We start from the raw sequence: 18,911 nt of genomic DNA on the forward strand, positions 1-18,911 counted from the left end.
GCACAGCCCCAAAGCCCGCGCGTCTGCAACTCCAGCCTGGTCTCTGCGCTACTCAGTCCCGCAGCTCTCTCCTGGCCTCGCCGCTCACTCCCCCTGTCGGGTCCCAAGTCTTTAAGGAGCCAGCCCCACTACCCCCCCACCCCTGTTCCCATTCCCCTCCCCTACCCCTCCCCTCGGTCCCGCTCGGCCGCCCCGCGGTGCCCATGTAAATGACAGCAATAAATATCTAATCAAGGCCCGGGGCGACGCCGCCGCTGCCCGCCGAAGCCCATTACCGAGCGGGCTGGCGGGGTAGGGAGGGGTACCGGGAGGGCGCTGAGTTGACGACGGAGCTTGTGGTCTGGTCTGGACGTTCGTCTTGCACTAAGTAACCCTCGTTTCTGAACTCGGGTAAGTTAATGCTCTTCCTTCGCCTCAGTTTCCCCTTTGGTAAGAATGGCACCGGGCTGAGTTCCGTTGTCCTGTCCGGTCCTCCCGCCACGCAGCGATCTCTTTCCTTCTTCGGGGGACTGACTACCTATGTGACACGGCCCCAGTGCTGCCGGATGGGCGATGTCCCAGCTCGCACAGACCCGGGGTCCCAGCTCTGGCCCCGAATGCTCCTGTGACTTTAGCCAGCTTTCCGGCAGCGGCAAAGGGCCGAGTGCTCGAGATCCGCAGTCGCCACGCCGGAGTGCGTGTCCCAGACGGGGTCGCTCCTGACGGCGGGTCTGCCGGCCGCTGCGTGTGCGGCCTCAGTGCGCCCCAAGGTCACCGGTGGCTGCCCGGCCCCGCGGCCCTTTCCAGCCTCCACAGCGCTGTCCGCCAAGGTGTGTTTGCATTACCGCTGCCGCCGGGCCCTGTGTCTGTCCGTAAGTCTGTCCGCGCGCAAGGCGGGAACCTGGCTCTTGGGCCCGCACCTCATGCTCTTCCCCGAGTCCCTCCAGCCGCGCGAGGCGCGCACCCGGGCCTGGAGCTGCGGCTCCGCGGGGACCCCGCAGTCCCTGCTCCCCGGCGCTGCCCGGCCTGGGTCCGGGTGAGCCTGGAGTGACCCGGCTTGTTCCTGCGGGTCCACCCGGCCAGGGTGAACCGGGCGAGCGAAGCTGCCTCCTCCGTGCTGGCGAGAAGCCTCGAACACGCCGGTGGCTCCTCCTGTCCCCGGCTCCGCCCCGGCTCCTTCGGAATACCCCCGTCTTCGTCTCTGGCGCTCTAGCTGCATCTACGCTGGAAAGGAAGAGGAGAATCACGTAATTGCGTACCCCGACATCTACTCCCTGGGCCTGGGGTCAGGCCTCCTTAGAGAGCTGATGCTGGACAGGGTTCGAGGAAAAACAACAAAAATTGGCCTCTCTCCTCGTCTCTCTCTCCCCCCTGCCGCATTTCACTTCCTGGGAAAAATATTAACTCCAGCCGCCTGATTTCTTTGCATCCCCCATCCCCCAAATTGAGGATCTTGAAAACCCGAAGACTTAGGAGGAGGGGCCTCCCTCAGTCTCGGCCCATTAGCCTGCGGGGGGCTAATTACCCCAATTAGCGGCTGATTTATAATTAATGGCTCGGACCGAGGGATAATTGGATGTTAATGGATAACAGTTTGTGTAGGAAACTAAGCGCCCGGGCTCCTCAAGAGGGCCATGGGGGTGGGATCTTCCCTGAGACCCACGCGGACCCTGGTGCCCTCCCCGCTGGCGCCCCTCCCCCTCTTCTTCATCCCTGAACCGAGACGGGAGATGAGACTCTCCTTTGAGGAACTGAGCTCCAGGTGCCCGGAGTCTAGCACTCCGTCTGATCTGGCCTTTGCTAAACCACTCGCCCTGAAGCTCACCTGTCTCAGGTCCTTGGCTCCAACTCCAGGAACACTCTGGGGGCCCTTAGCTGATCTGGAAGGGGAATGCTAGAGATTCTGGACCTCAACCACAGCTCATTTCCTCCGCTTATGGATCAGGCAATGTGGGCTTAATGTTAGCAATGTTGGGGCTCATGGTGCCTGTATTAAATGCCACTGGGACATTGATGGGGCATGACCTAGGTGAGAGCAGTGGGCAAAGGTCAGGGCTCAGTCTGAGTCAAGGTCAGGGCTGCAGCTTTGACCAGGAGGTGGCTTGACTATTCCTGGTGACATGGGTTCTTCTCTGCTAGGGTAGGGTAGGGCAGGGCAGGCAGGGTGAGGAGGAGATTGGCACACTCAGCTTTGGGCTCTGCTGCCATTCACACATTTCCCAGAGGTAGTCTGCCCTCATTCAGGGCGTCTGACTATCTGCATTTTCCCTGGAATCTGAGCCCTAGAGATGGAACTTATTACACTATCCCAGAGTCCATTGCCTGACAAAAAAATGGTGGCTCTATCTTTCTTTCTAAAATGAATGTCTAATGTTCCCGTGCTGGGTTTAAAGCACTGGCTCTGAAGCCAGACTCTGCCCGGCAGAAGGTGAGGTTAGGTGAGCGCTGAGCTCACACTTTGGAGTTAGAGTCCCTGGATTCCATCTTGGCTCAGCAGCTTAGCTGTGTAGCAAGTGACTTTACTTCTCTGGGTCTCAGTGTTTTATCAATCAAATGGGAATTATGAGACAATTGTGAAAATTAAATGAGATTCTACCTGTCAGGTCTCTATCAGGATGCTGGCAAACTAAAAACTAGTTATTATATTTTAGGCAAAAGGCAGGCAAATGGGCAACTACAATTTGGTGAGATAATGCTATGATAGAAGTTCAAAGAAGTCTGCTGACAGCCTGGGGTATCAAGGGAGGCTTCCTGGAGAAGAGGGTTCCTAAACATAGTGTGTGGGGTCAGGAGTTCTCCAGGTAATGCTGGTGGAGGTACAATATTCCCAGAGGAGGAGGCAATAATATGGTGACTTGGGGTAGCTCTATCGCAGTGGTGTGGAGGAAGGTGATGGTGCAGTGTTTTACAAGTGAGCAGGAGGGAAGAAAGTAGAGATGACTAATTTGGAAATGCCTTTCAAGAAATTTGGATTTGAAGGGGCCAGAGATAACTCATCTGAGAGATGGGCTTGTTTGTTTTAAATGGAGGAGCAAGAGGTTCAAATGTTCACAGACAGAGTAGTGGGACAGAGGTTTGCAACCTAAGGGGATGAGGATCTGAGGGAGGTGAATGTGCTTCAGACTCCCCAGCTCTTAGACACCCAGAACTAAGTGATGCCACATTGCCAGCCGTTAGCCCTTATACGTGTCTAGACTGTACCCTTGATTATTCTTTGTGGCCCTGCTGGCACATTGAATCACTGAATTGTTGGTGCCCTCACCGACCCCCCAAGGGGCATGGCTGAGTATGATCTGGTCCCTGGCAAGGGGAAGAAGATGCTTCCTGCAATTTGAAAGCCTAATAATACTCAGAGTGGAGTTTTAGGGAGGTTGGAGTGCCCTGAGAATGGATCTGGGGCTCTTGGAGTTCCTGTAAAATAAATAGCATCTGAGTGGATGCAGCTGGTATACACTCATCTGTAGTTCACCCCCAGACCTTGTGCCTGCAGCACCCTTGGTCAAGGTAAGGCAGAGACCTAGGTACCCCCTTACATTATGTGCTCCCATTGCTGATTCTTTACAATTTAGGGCTAAAGGCTGATGTGGGAATAGGGGTACTTATTGGGAAGGGGACGCCACCTTCACTATTCCCAAACAGCCAAGGGTGACTCATTTTCCTTAAGCCTCAATTCCTTATCTGTAAAATGGAGAGAATAACTATAGTTAAGTATCTGGCATGTGCCAGGGACAGGCTTCTCTCAAAATCTTCGGCCCCCTAGCTCAGAGCTGGAAGAATTCTAGGTCATCTTGTTCAGCTACTCCCAACACACAAACACACACAAAGGAATCTCTCCTCGTCAGCCTCCTCCACATGTCCAGTCAGCTTGGGATAGCACCCTTCTCATGATGGAGCTTTCTTTCCCTCCTGGGGCAGCAACTGGGTCAGTGTCATAGCAGAAGTCAGAGATGGAAGGACCCTTGCCAATGTCACATAGCAGTCTAGGGTTGGGGCAAGTGCTCTGACCTGGTGCTCCTGGCTTCATGTGTTCTTGTTCTATCTGCTGAGCAAAAGTCCTTTTGGTCTCTAAACTGCTGGGTAAGAGGGACAGCTTCAGGAACTTCTTCCCCCAGAGGGTCACTGGGGAACATCCAGGGCTGAAGGGGCAGAGCATTTCTCAGGGAAGGAAGTCCATGACAACAGTTTACCTCCTATCCCTACCACTGCCCTTGACACCACGGCTAGTCCTCACCAGGGCTTATCTCTAGACCATATTCTGGAAATAAATACCAGATAGGTCCTCATGACCTGGGGTTCTCATTCTGCCTCTACCACTGAGTCACTGTGGGACCATGGGCAGGTGACTTCACCTTTCTGGGTCTCAGTTTTCCATTCATATAATGGGGATAGTAATTCCTTTCTAATAAGGTTTTGTTGAGTGAATAGTAGGTGGCTTGGCTCATGGTAAATGTTCAATTAAAGGGAACTGTCACTGTTAATGAGATAATATGTCTGACTATGTTTGGAACAGAGTAAGCAAATCCCTCAGAGAATGTTGGTTCCTTCCCCTTCTGCTTCCTTTCCTTTCCTTTCCTTTCCTTTCCTTTCCTTTCCTTTCCTTTCCTTTCCTTTCCTTTCCTTTCCTTTCCTTCCTCTTCCCCTCCCTCTCCCCCTCCCCTCCCTCTCCCCCTCCCCCTCCTTTCCCTTCCCTTCCCTTCCCTTCCCCTCCCTTCCCTTCCCCTCCCTTCCCTTCCCTTCCCTTCCCTTCCCTTCCCTTCCCTTCCCTTCCCTTCCCTTCCCTTCCCTTCCCTTCCCTTCCCTTCCCTTCCCTTCCCTTCCCTTCCCTTCCTTTTCCTTTCCTTCCCTTTCCACAGGATTGTTTGCCTTGTTCCCCACTGTGTGCAGGAATGAGGAGAAACAGAGGAGTTAAAAGTTCAGAAAAGGAGAGGAAGAGGTGGAGAGATGGGGTAGGCTTATGGAGTGGCTGAGCCCTGTGTGACCAAAGGAAGGGTCTACTTTCCTTTTAATCAAAGACGCCTTGTGTGTGGTTTCCTAGCATTGCTGCTGTTAATTTATAAAAAATGCCCCCTAATAAAATTCTGCTTGATTCTTCGATTGGCTGGGCATTAGGCCGCAGCCAGCAGCGACGCGGGGACATAACGGATGCATTTGCAGATTTGGAAAATTAAAGCCATCTATATGGCGCCTGTGGCGGGAGATCCGCCGATCTGCTTGCTTAATGAAATATAAAGATTCTTTTAACCAATGTAAGCACAATTCGACAGCTTGTGAAACGCGGCCGCACCATGATGGATGGCTCTCCTGGCTTGCCAGGAATTGCAGGGCGGCACCTTTTAAATATATAATTGATTCTGTTTGGAGTGTGCAGTGGGCTGAGCCCACGCAGGGCCCGGCCTGGGGCCAGGAGTGCAGGGCCCTGTTTAGAGGCTCCTACAGGCCTGGGCAACTCTTGGCCTCCCTGTTAGTCCCACAGCACTCAGAACTAGATGTGGTTGGGGCTCCACCTGCTGGGCCTGGCTGAGGACCCCAGGGGCAGGTCTGGACTGTCCCATTTGCTGGGAAAAGGTTCACTGGACAGGGTTCCACCCCAAACCAGGCTTATAGTCCTGGAGACAGAGGAGATGGTAGGACCAGGGCTCTGAGTGTTCATTCTGCCCCAAGGATCATACTTGGCTGTGGTGACTTCACCTCCCTCACCACCTCTTAGCCTGTGGTTCTTTCTCATCCATTCAACATTTATTATTTACTAAGCACTGGCTATGTACCAGGCTCTGTGCTAGTGTTGCAGAAACAAAAAATGGGCAAGATAAATCTATTTTCTCTGTGTTGATCGGTCTTTCTATCTCGCTGCACCAATTCCATTTCTTTGCTTTTTTTCTTTTTGTATTTCTCATTTGTTCTCAGATATTTTTAGGGCCACATGACTTCCAAGGGTACCATTTACTACTGTTTGCTCCTCTGGTCACACACACACCCAGAGACCCGCAGCTATGCATACCCATAGAGGTAGAAATAACCTCAGATACCTACATAAGCACAAGTGCTCACATAGTTACATGGCCAGTTGCAGTGAGGCTGTGTACATACATGGTCATACATGAGCAGTGAGATGAGCTGCAGACATACCACATGTATCCATCTCAAATGGTAAGGAGCTTCCCCAGACAAGGGCCCCTCTGGGGCCTCAGAGGAGACCTGGGGCTCTGATGTCCACCTGGAGTGAGGAAGAGAAGTGTGAGGCTGGAGAGAAAGAAGCTCAGCTGAAGAGGTGTTTGGGCTCACACACATCCTCATCTCACAACAGATGTGCACACACACACGTGCACCCACAGGCATACACACCAGGGGAAATGTGCTTTTTCTTTGCTGTTGTCCTATTGCCTTGGATCAAATCAGAGATGGCAGACATCAGGGAATGGAACCTGTTGGCGTAAGAGCCTGGGTGACTAGGGTTAGGAAACACTAGCTGATGGGAAGAACTCACCTGTGGAAACCTGTTTCACCACTTCCTAGCATCCTGGCCTTTAGCAAATTACCCAGTCTTTCTCACCTTCCATTTCAGCTTCTGTAGGATGAGGGTAATAATAGCCCCTACCTCCTAGGGTGTTGGTAGGATTGATGGAGATGTCTGATATATCTTAATAAATAGCTGTTATTATTAATTAATTCATCTGATCCTCATCTCTTTAGCCTGCGTCTGTGCCAGATCCTATGATTTGGGCTGGGGTGGGGAGTCCAGAATGCATCAGATACACTTTCTGCCCTTGGGGAGCTCAGTCTTGTGAGGAAGAAAGAAGTGTCATCACACTACTCTAACTCATGTGCTAGAATTAAGAAAATCAATGGAGGGTGCTTTGTGTTCAGTAAATGGTAGCTATTATTATTGTTGTTGTTGTTATCAGCATCATTTCTGTGATCTGAGTGTAGCTATCTGGAGCCTGGAACAAGGAGAGATGCCTTTGTAGAGATGAGTTAGAGAAGGCCCCATTTCCTGGGAGGTATCAGTTGAACTAGGCCTTGATGCAGAGGGAAGAATTGGTCAGGTGAAGGGGGAGGGAGGGACATGGTATTTCAGGTTGGGGTCCCAGCAGGAGCAAAGGCATGGAGGTGAAAAGAGGGAGCGGCAGGTAATCTGGTATTGCTGGGGGCTGGGGGAGGGGAGGGCACCAGGCTGAGGGGTGTGGGCAGAGGGCTGACTGGGAAGGTCTTGGAGACTTTTAGAGAGTCATTGGGTTTGGGGAGTTGTGGGGCCCAGAGAGGTACCTCTCCTGGCTTCAGTTAATAAAGACTTGTCATGCATCAAAAACAGCGGGATCAGCAATAATTAAGTCAATTAAAATGTCACCACATTAACAACAGCGAGTTTTAAAGCAACAAAGCCCTAGAGTTTGGTGGGGGAAGGGCATTCCAGCTCAGTAGGGGTGGGGGAAGGGATAGATAAAATTACTTCTAAACTTTGTTCCCTCTTCCCCACCCGGAGCTTGTGACATGTTTTGGAGCCTGGCTCCATCCCCATGTCCTTGGAACACATGGACAACCCTCCCCATCACCACCCTCAAAAAAAGGAAAGAAAGGATATGGATGTGAAAATCACCTGTAATCCCATCTGCGCTCTCCCTGAGATAACCTCTGTTAACATTTCAAGGTATAGCCTTCCAGACTTTTTCCTATGCATTTTTATACATACATTACAAAAATGGGATCACATCATGCATACCGTTACCTATTTCTTCCACTCAACGCTATTATTGTGAGCATCAGCACATACAGATACACATCATTGTTTTAAGCTGTGGCACCGTATTCCATTGCTGGCATGACTGTCCTCTCATCTACTGAACTAATCCTCTCTCTGTGGACAGTGAGGTTTCCAATTGTTTGCCATCATAAGCAGAGCCGTGATAAATATTCCTGTACACATATCTCTGCATCCTTGAAGGAGAAATTTCTGGAAATGGAATTGTTGCATCAAGTGATGCTCTCTCTAGAGTCTTTTGATGCAGGAACTAAAGAGCTCTTTTGTCGGTAAGGTAGGGAAAGGCCATTTCCCACTCCCCTAGATAATGCTGGGTAATAATTTTTCTTCACACTTTCTAATCTGGTTGGTGAAAAAATTTTATGATTTCTATTTTTATTTCTTTGATTACTAGTAAGGCTGTGCTTTCCTGTCCTATGTCAGATGGCTATTTGTGTTTCTTGTTAAATACGTTGTCTCTTCATTTACTTAGCCATCTTTTATTTAAGGTGACCATGTTTTTGTCTCTATAGAAGAGCTCTTTGTGTATTATAAAGTCTCTTTTATTTTTATTTGAGCTATAATTTTTTAAATCAATTTTGCTATGTTAATATTATGGCAAAATTTTTTCCAGGTTTATTGTTTATGGTATATTTTATTATTCTATTATACAATGTTTAAACACATCATGTTACTATTTCTATTGTTCTTTTCTCTTAGGCTTCTGACTTTGGGGGTCATATTTATGGTGCAGAGAGTGGGCTTTTTGTAAGTAAATGTTTTGGTAGCTGTTATGTGTGAGCATTGACTTAGAAATCTGTAAATCTATCCCTCAGCTCCCAACTCAATATTCTTACTTGGAAGTTGGAGCCATGTCTCACACTCACCATGTTCCCTCAAAGCCTTGATTTCCATTTCCCCCGCCCAGACCTGCTTCTTCCTCAATAGTCCTCTTTCGGGAAATGACCCATCTTCACTCCGCTGCTCAGGGCAAAAGCTTGAGTCATCTTTTTTTTTATTTTGTCCTTTATCCCTCATTCCTTATAACTAACCTACCAGCAGTCATGTTGGTTCTGTCTTCAAAATATGTCATGACTCTGACCCCTTCTCACCTGCTCCACCCCACCACCCTGCAAGAACTATCCACAGGCACCTGTGTTGGTTGCTGGCCGGGACTTCTGCAGGGGCTGGGCCTCTCTGCTCTTCTTCTTGACCTTCTGCAGTCTGTTCTCCATTTGGCAGCACAGCCACAGTGAGCTTTTAACAACAAACCTCATCATGTCACTGCCTATTCAAGACCCTCCAGGAGCTTCCATCACACTCAGGATAAAATTCAAACTCCTTACAACGGGCCATTAGTGGTCTGGGGTCTGGCCTGCTTCTCTCCCTCCAGTCTCTCTTCCACTAGCTCCCTCCCTCTCTGGGCTCCAGCTCCCCTGGTTTTCTTGCTGTTCCAAACACACTGAGGTGTTTGTGCCTCAGGGCCTTTGTCCTTGCTGTACCTTCCACCTTGAAAGCCTTTCCCCCAAAGCTGCTCATGGCTTACTTTAAATATCAGCCCTTTCCTGACATGTTCTAAAATAATATTGCCTTTTCTTTTTGTTATTCTCCTCCTCTGCCTTATTTTTCTTGAGAGTGCTATTCCTGTCTGACATTATTACATACTTGTATATTTATTTGTTGTTATATAGCCCTCCTCCCTTGGAATGTAAATTACACTAAGACAGAGTCTTTGCTTGGTACTTAGTAGGTGGGAGCTAAATAAATGTTTGTTAAATGAATATGTGTAATATGTGAATGTGTGTGTGTAATATTTGTGTATAGATATATCTGCTATGTGGATAGCTACCTGTGAGAATGTCTGTGTGTGGAACTGTAGGAATAATGATATTGAATTTGTGACTGTTGTTGAGTTTGCGTGTGAATATGACTGCTTCTGTGAATGCCTTGCTAAGGATATCTGTGTATATGCGTTTGTGCATGAAAGATGCGTGTGCTTGTCTGTGTGTATAAGCACACACAGGCTGCAGATGTTTGGTTCTGGATAGCCTCTGTCTATTTGAGGGTATGGAGCTGGGACACCTGAGTGCATTCCCCCTCTTATCAAATGGACCTGCTGTTGCCTCAACCTTTCCTTCTCCCACCACACCCAAGAAACAGGAAACACTTTTGTGTCTTTGGACCATATCGCAAAAATGACATTTCAGGCTGATGCAGAGTGGGTACTCAGATGAGGACTTTGAAGGTCTGCAGGAGGCTTGGGGCTGATGGCACCGTGGCAGCCTACACTGATCTGACCACATCAGTAGGAGGGATGTGTTCTCTGATGATCTGGCCATTAAAGAATGAGGCTGAAGCAATGTGGGGTTGGAAAGGCCCCGACTGGCTGTGTGGTTTTGATATGTCCCTGCTCTTTCTTTAGGCTTCAGTAGATTCATCTGTAAATAGGGTTCACTGTTCTTGTTTGCTTGCTTTTTGGGAATATGGTGAAAATAGAGGGAGGTAATGGCAGTGAGTGTATAACAGGTGTAACAATAACATTCTTATATCTGTGCAGCACATTAGGGTTTTAATCCACTATCTCATCAGAGCAAATGCCTTAATGTCCCCAATCCAGCTCTGGACTTGGCCCCATGTGGGCCTCAGTGGATGTTTGTTGAATAAATCAATGAATGTTCGAATGAGTAAGTGCCTGGGTGGGTAAGTGGGGAGATGGTTGTATAAAACAGCAAGTGGATTGATAAATCACAATGAGTCACATTTCTGAACACATGTTGTGTGTCAGGCACTATTGTAAAGACTTCTCTTAATCCTTCCAACAACCTCATGAGTTAAGTACAGTACTATTATTAACCCAACTTACAGATGGAGGAACTGAGGGTCAGAGAAGTTAAGTGACTTGACTTAACTTCTGGAGCCCAGGCAGTCTGACTCTAGAGTCTAGAGCATTAATCCCCGCACAAGCTCTGCTGAGTGAATCAATGAATGAGTGGGTAAATGAAGAACCCTCACACTCTTATGAGGAGGCAGAAGCTTTTAGGAGTGAGGTGGCATCCAAGGTCTGGGCTGGGGGTGGCATCTCCCCCAGAGTAGTGTGTGATGCCCTGCCTTATGTCACCTCTCCTTCTTCCCTGTCTGCAGGCACATGCCGCAATGCAGCACTACGGGGTGAACGGCTACTCACTGCACGCCATGAACTCACTCAGTGCCATGTACAACCTGCACCAGCAGGCGGCCCAGCAGGCCCAGCACGCCCCTGACTACCGGCCTTCAGTGCACGCACTGACGCTGGCTGAGCGCCTGGCTGGTAAGCGCTGTGGGGATGGGACCCTGGGGACAGGACTAGGAGGGTTGGGGGTGGAAGAAAGGTCTGGGTGAGGAGGCTCTGGAAGCAGAGAGGGGAAGGAGGGAGTACTGGGAAAGTTTCTTCTGGGAGGTTCAAGAAGATCCAGATCACTTAGCAACACAGCAATGTCAATTCAAAATACAGCTGTGGCTATCCAGAGCACCACTTGTTGCCAGCACTGTACTGGGCATTGGAGCTGCCTTATGCCTTCATACTCTGTCAATAACCCTGTAGGATTCATCGCCTATCTCGTAGATGAAGAGACTTAGGTAGGAGGGTAGGGGAATAGCCCAGAATTTCATAGCTGGGAAGTAGCTGGAGTGCCCAGGGGAGGATATTTCAGGCACAAGGAGTCATATAAATAATAAAGACTCTCATGTTCTATACACCCATGTGCCATCTACTGTGAGGCTCTCTCTTTCTTTCTGCATCAAACTGTTCAATCCCGATGAGGAGAGGTTATTATTTCCATTTTATGGACAAGGAAACTGAGGATCATAGAGATTAAATTTAGGCAGGGGTGGGGTGAAGGGTTGGAACATAGCATTATGGCTAAAAAGAACTTTGAAGTCACAGATTTGCAGTCATAGTGGGGTCTGCCCACTCACTTTTTTTCGAAGCCTTAGTTTCCCCCCTTTATAAACAGAGGCAATGGCAGTGATTACCCATGAGATGTTTGGGAAGTTATCTGAGATAACTTATTCAAAATATTCAACAGAAACTGGTCAGTGCTCAGAGGTCATTATTACCCAAGTCCTAAGATAAGTTCCCGTGAAGGAACTGCAGGCAGTTCTCTGATGACTCCTGGTTTAGCTGATTGTTTCCCTGTCCTGAAAGCCTCCTAGTGAGCATAGGAAGGATTTGGTGGCATAAATGAGGACTGTGATTTTTTTTTTTTACAGAGACAGAGAGAGAGAGAGTCAGAGAGAGGGATAGATAGGGACAGACAGACAGAAATGGAGAAAGATGAGAAGCATCAATCATCAGTTTTTTGTTGCGGTTCCTTAGTTGTACATTGATTGCTTTCCCATATGTGCCTTGACCATGGGCCTTCAGCAGACTGAGTGACCCCTTGCTCGAGCCAGCGACCTTGGGTCCAAACTGGTGAGCTTTGCTCAAACCAGATGAATGAGCCCACGCTCAAGCTGGCGACCTTGGGGTCTCGAACCTGGGTCCTCCGCATCCCAGCCCAACGCTCTATACACTGCGTCACCACCTGGTCAGGCGAGGACTGTGATTTAATGGGAAGTGTTGTCATCCTCCCTTTTGGTCCTAAGGCAAACCTTAAGGAGCTGTTGACTATATGTAGGCCCAGCTCTGTGCCAGGCAGTCCTCAGAGGATTTTTGGGCACCCCTAAGGAGACCAGACATTGACCCATTAGTGGGCATGGCAGAAGGAATGTGGCCAGGATAAAATGGTGGGGTTGTTCAGACCAGAATAATCAGCTGGTGTAGTCAGGGAGGGCTTCCTGGAGGTCATGGAGCAGGAGCCAGACCTTAAAAAGTTAAGGAGGGGGGACTAATGTGAGCATAGGCATAGAAATGGGATGGAATATGAGGACACTGTCTACGTAGAGGTGTGGGCTTGGAATGGTGGGTGGGCAGCCACTACCACTCCTTTAGATGCTGCCAGGTCTCTGGACAGGACTCAGTGCATAGAACTGAGCCTCTGATCACCTTCTGCAGAGAGGGGCGGGGTTATTAGCTTCCAATGTGGGAGGATGGGTGCAGTCCTGTCCTGGCTTTGGATACTTTTTTGATGTGGAGTGAATCTCCTGTGCCCAACCTGGTGATGACATCAGTTCCTGACTGTGTTCCTGGACCAAGAAAGGAGGAGTCAGGGACAGAGATTCACCTCTGCTGGGGGAGGGGTGCCCAGGAACTGGAGGATTCTGCACTCCCCCCAGTTCTCGAGTTCTTTTTTTTAGAAGTGGGTGGGAGGGAAGGAGAGATAGGAAGTGAGAAAGATGAGAAACATCAACTCATAGTTGTACCACTTTAGTTGTTTATTGATTGCTTCTCATATGTGTCTTTTTTTTTTTTTTTTTTTTTTGGTATTTTTCCAAAGTTAGAAGCAGGCAGTCAGACAGACTCCCTCCTCCATGTGCCCAACCGGGATCCACCCAGCATGCTCACCAGGGGGCAATGCTCTGCCCATCCGGGGTGTTGCTCTGTTGTGGCTGGAGCCATTCTAGCACCTGAGGAGGAGGCCACAAGCCGTCCTCAGTGCCCGGGCCAATTTTGTTCCAATGGAGCCTTTGGCTGCAAGAGGGGAAGAGAAAGATAGAGAGGAAGGAGAGGGGAAAGGGTGGAGAAGCAGATGGGCGCTTCTTCTGTGTGCCCTGACTGGGAATTGAACCTGGGACTTCCACATGCCGGGCCGATGCTCTACCACTGAGTCAACTGGCCAGGGCTCTCATATGTGTCTTGACCAGGTGCTCCAGTCAAGCCAGAGACCTTTGGGTTCAGGCCAGCAACCATGGGATCATGTCAATGATCCCATGCTCAAGCCGGAGATCCTGTGCTCAAACTGGTGAGGCTGTGCTCAAGTCAGATGAGCACACACTCAAACAGGCAACTTCGGGGTTTTGAACCTGGGACCTCAGTGTCCCAGGTCGATGCTTTATCCACTGCATCACCACTGGTGAGGCCAAATTCTCTAGTTCTTAAGCAGGAGAGACATGAGCTCCAGATAGCATCTGTGTAGAGGCCTTGCTTACCAGCTGGAGGTTTTGCCAGGCCTCTCAGGCTGCAATCACCCACCTTTTATAGTCCCTAAACCAGAGACAGGATGCTGAACTGTTGTTTCCCCAACCAGGGCTTGGCTTACTGGGGTCTCCACTCCCTCCCCTACCCCAGGGTAACCAGCATAGCTCAGGGCTCAGTCCAGGCTGCTATTAGTGTCAGTTAGTGAGGGGTCCAGGGGTTCCTTTTCAAACTGAAGAAGAAGCGGTCCAAAGTCTGAGGCTTCCTAGACATCCAGAGTGTTGTGCATGATATCCCAGTTCCTGTAGTGCAAAGGCTGACACGGCTCAGGTTCCCTTCAGGATCCACTTGTAGGTGATGTGAGGCAGGGGGAGAGAGGTCACTTTCCTTCCTCTAGGAACTAGTCAAAAAGTGCTGGAGACTAGACACCAACCTTAGGCAGACATCTATCCTGGGTGGTTTCTTAAATCAATAGTATAACAACCCTATCTCCCCTCAAAGCCTGCAGCAGTTAGATCCTGGCTTCTATCCTTTCCTCCCTGAGGAAACAGCCAGAAGGATCGAGACTGGATGCAACAAGCCTTTCCTGTGCTCTCTGGGCCCTGTCCGAGTCAGGCTTTCTGTTGATGAGACATAAGAGCAGAAGCCTCAGGTTCTACCATGAGAGACTCACAAGCTAACCAGGTTGGTGAGATTCATATGCAACAGAGATAGAGTCCAGTGCCAGGGAGTACTGTCTACCCAGCAGACCTCTCCAAACTAGACCTTGCAGAAAAGTCCCAGCTCACAATCTGGCTTCTCATGGTCAGGAATCAGTGTTCTATTGGTATCTAGTTTTTAAGGCTCATTGGATATAAGAGCCTTTGTGATAGGGACTTACATATTATTAGCATGATGTAGACTCAGAATATTATATCCAAAGTATCTGGGAACTCAAAGGATCTCAAGACAATACCCACCCACCACAAACCAAATAAGAAAGACCCCCACCATCACACTCCTGACATCTTTTCATGGAGATGAGTTAGACCACTGTGGACTTGATAGTGAATGATGGGGTGGTACAATCTTGAAAACCCGGACCTATCGAGAGAGGATGGGTGATTTCCAAGGGGAAAGGGCCGGGGTCCAGCACTGGCAGGAGCCTGGGTGTCCACAGTGGGTCAGAGAAGGGTAAGATTTAAAACCCATTTCCCATAATTAAATGGGCCCCCTCTCCTTGCCCTCCAACGGCTGTACATTTCAAGACATCATCTTAGAGGCCCGTTATGGCTCCCAGCACCGCAAACAGCGTCGCAGTCGCACGGCGTTCACTGCTCAGCAGCTCGAGGCCCTGGAAAAGACCTTCCAGAAGACTCATTACCCGGATGTGGTGATGCGCGAGAGGCTGGCCATGTGCACCAACCTGCCTGAGGCTCGGGTGCAGGTAAGGCCCCACTCCTCTAGCTAGACCTTGCAGACAAGCACCAGCCCATCAGTCCGGCTTCCTGTTGTCTGGGAGCCAGCTGTTCAGCCCTCAGTGCCAAAGTGTAACTGCTGTCTCCACGAACACCTTCAGTGACCAGTGACGGCAGGGGAATTTTGAAAGTGTTTCCTACAGAGGCAGGCAACGTAACCACGCACATCTCCTTCCAGAGCACCCCGCTCTACAATTCTACTTCTTTCTTTCCCCTCCTACCATCCTCTCCCTGTCCCAGGTGTGGTTTAAGAACCGTAGGGCCAAGTTCCGGAAGAAGCAGCGCAGCCTGCAGAAAGAACAGCTCCAGAAGCAGAAGGAAGCTGAGGGCTCCCATGGGGAAGGCAAGACTGAGGCCCCAACCCCAGACAGCCAGCTGGAGACCGACCAGCCCCCTAGCCTGCCCAGCGGCGACCCCCCTGCTGAGATGCACCTGAGCCTGTCTGAGCAGTCGGCCAGTGAGTCAGCCCCTGAGGACCAGCCAGACCGGGAGGAGGACCCCAAAACTGAGAAGAGCCCTGGGGCTGACAGCAAGGGACTGGGCTGCAAGAGGGGCAGCCCTAAGGCAGGTGAGGCCGGGCGGGTGCTGTGAGTGGGCTGGGGGCCCACCCAGGGGACAATAGCTGGATCTAGCTGGACAGGGACCTGCGTATATAAGGTTGGGCCAGAGCAAGGGGTAGAGTCAGCCTTTAACACCTGGTGCTCAGGCATGACCCATTTAAAAGAACTCAGCCATAGCAGGCCTAAGCCAGGTGGTCACCCTGTAGTTGTTGAATCCTGGGAAGGTCCTAGGGGCCCTGGGGGAGGGGCTGAGTGGCAGGGGAGGAGTACTTGGAGAACTCAGAGCAAAAGCTATTTATCAACCATTTTGGAAACACTCTGTTATATTAATAATTAGTATAGATGTACCCGTGCATATTGGGCAAATACCATATTGGTACTAGAGAGTCCTACATGCAGCAGAGAATTGGAGGTGTGCTTTTGAAGGAACAGAGCTCTGACATGAGATGTATCTTGGACGCAAACCCTGAGCCCAGTCAGGGAGGATGGGCTCTGAGCTGAGAGCTAGAAGGGGGTGGGAGCCACTGATAGGAAAGGGGAAGGAGAGGTGATGAAAATAGAAGGACTCTTCCCAAGAAGAGAAATTTTCCCCTTGAAAATAAAAAGACTCTTCCCAAGAAGTCACACCTGGAGGCTTGGCATGGTCCCTCGGGCTCCAGCAGGAAGCCTGGGTTCCTCCCTCCAAGGACTCTGAGGGATGCTTCAGGGGGTGCCTTGGCTGACATGGGTGAATATGGTTTCAGCCAAAGCCTGTTTTGTTTTTTTTTTGTTTTGTTTTGGTTTTTTTTCTGCTGAAGCTGGAAACAGGGAGAGACAGTCAGACAGACTCCCGCATGCACCCGACCGGGATCCACCCGGCACGCCCACCAGGGGGCGATGCTCTGCCCCTCCAGGGCGTCGCTCTGCCGCGACCAGAGCCACTCTAGCGCCTGGGGCAGAGGCCAAGGAGCCATCCCCAGCGCCCGGGCCATCTTTTGCTCCAATGGAGCCTCGGCTGCGGGAGGGGAAGAGAGAGACAGAGAGGAAGGAGGGGGGGCGGGGTGGAGAAGCAAATGGGCGCTTCTCCTGTGTGCCCTGGCCAGGAATCGAACCTGGGTCCCCTGCACGCCAGGCCGATGCTCTACCGCTGAGCCAACTGGCCAGGGCCCAAAGCCTGTTTTGTCATCAGTGCCAAGGGGTTGGGAAGACTGGGAACCCCTCCTGGCAGAACAATGCCCAAGTTCTGAGTCCTTGGTTCTCTGCTTGCAGATTCCCCAGGCAGCCTGGCCCTGGCTCCTGCAGCCCCAGGGGGCAGCCTTCTGGGCCCCTCCCATTCCTACTCCTCATCCCCGCTGAGCCTTTTCCGGCTGCAGGAGCAATTCCGCCAGCACATGGCGGCCACCAACAACCTGGTACACTACTCATCCTTCGAAGTAGGGGGCCCGGCCCCTGCTGCCGCCGCAGCCGCCGCCGCCGTGCCCTACCTGGGTGTCAACATGGCCCCCCTGGGTTCACTGCACTGCCAGTCATACTACCAGTCCCTGTCAGCAGCTGCGGCTGCCCATCAGGGCGTGTGGGGTTCCCCACTGCTGCCCGCACCCCCAGCAGGCCTGGCACCTGCCTCAGCTGCCCTGAACAGTAAAACCACGAGCATCGAGAACCTGCGACTTCGGGCCAAGCAGCATGCAGCCTCCCTGGGACTCGATACGCTGCCCAACTGACTGCTGGCCACCGACCCAGCCGGGGTCTTGAGTGCCCCCCTCCCAGCCCCATGGCATTCCCCAGATGGCTCTCAAGGAGTTAACTCAATGAGCCCAGGGATCCTGGGCCTGGAATCCTGCTCCATGTCCCCCTTCCCCAGAGTCCTAGCCCTAGGGGAAACCCACACCTACACACCCTCTGCATGGCCCTGCTTGGATCCCACGGAGGCTAATGGGAGGAGGCCAGAGGCTCGGGGAGTGAGAGGCTCTCACTGGCTAGATCCCCACCTCAGTGGTGCCTCCTCCCTTCCCTCCCTCCCTCCCTCCTGTCCTGTCCCTTCTACCCCCTAGTAAGTTGATGTGTGGAATGTGAGATATAAATATAAATATATAAAACTATATTTTCAGGCACTTGCCTGTCCCAGGCCCCTGCCTGCTCCTGCCACCCTTGCCTCTACCTACAACTCCCATTTCTCACTCTGGCTTTCCCCTCTCTCTGTCTCCTTCTTCCCTGACCTCCTCTCCCTGCCTCTGTTCTGTTCCCTATGTCTCTCCCTCCAGCTTCTGCCTTCCCCGCTCTGGATCTTTCTCCATGGCTCTTCTCCCCATCCCGTCTTCCTCTAGTGCTAGCTGTGTTGGTGTCATCAAGTCCCAAGCTATGTTTTGTTTGGGGTTGTGGCTTTTTAGTTTTAGTAATGTTGCTTCCCTGTCCGCTTCTTCTCTGCCTGCCTGTCTCCTCCCCCACCAGGACCCTCTCTGAGCAGCTGTTCCTTTCCTCCCCAGTGAGGTGATTAGGCCAAGCTGGAGACCCTGTAGCCACTGGAGCTATAGGCAGGAGATAACACTGGTCCCCACACCCACTATCCCTTGGGTCTGGCATCTGGAAGGGCTGGTGACTCATGTTCTCTTTCCTCTCTTTTCTCAACTTTGAGGCCCCATACCTAAGATAGAGAAGTAAGGGAGTGGAGGCAAGAGTCAGGCTGAGGCAGGCATTTAGACCTCCAGGACAGAGGCCTGCTGCCCCTATTGTTCAGGAGGGACCTCAAGGCTCTAGCCCTCTCTTTGGTGAGACTTCCCTGGTGGAAAGACGTGGAAGGGGAAGGGCTGCTCTCAGAAAGAGGTCGTACTCCTCTGCCACAACCTGGCCTCCAGGTCCAGCGGTTAGTGTCCATTGCAGGCGTGCGTCTGAGCCAGGAAGGGAGGCTGAACTCTAGCTCCTGATCACGGTGAGTGCAAACCACACAGCAGTGCGAGGTCTCAGGCTTCTGCTGGCATTCTGTCCCAGAGCTGATTGTTGAAGTGAGGGCTTCTGTTCAGGTAGTCCTTGGCACAGAAAGGTGTATGACTGGGAACCCAGGTCAGTATACTCCCTTTCAAAGTACTGTGACCCTGAGCCAGCTCATAGCCTCTCTGGACCCGTGTCCTCATCTGGCTTAGATGGACTGTACT

At 51.1% G+C, this 18,911-nt stretch overlaps 1 protein-coding gene across 1 annotated transcript; it reads left to right on the forward strand.

Annotated features, from left to right (window-relative positions):
- The first annotated feature begins 10,692 nt into the window (after window positions 1–10,692).
- On the forward strand, window positions 10,693–17,483 carry DMBX1 (diencephalon/mesencephalon homeobox 1). The gene is made up of 5 exons (XM_066372158.1): window positions 10,693–10,756; window positions 10,856–11,021; window positions 15,014–15,192; window positions 15,464–15,791; window positions 17,032–17,483. Exons 1-5 carry the CDS (start codon window positions 10,712–10,714, stop codon window positions 17,481–17,483), a joined length of 1,170 nt encoding a protein of 389 aa, XP_066228255.1. The 5' UTR covers window positions 10,693–10,711.
- The last annotated feature ends 1,428 nt before the right edge of the window (window positions 17,484–18,911 follow it).

This window comes from Saccopteryx leptura, chromosome 3 (assembly GCF_036850995.1).
Source record: "Saccopteryx leptura isolate mSacLep1 chromosome 3, mSacLep1_pri_phased_curated, whole genome shotgun sequence".
Lineage (NCBI taxonomy): Eukaryota > Metazoa > Chordata > Mammalia > Chiroptera > Emballonuridae > Saccopteryx > Saccopteryx leptura.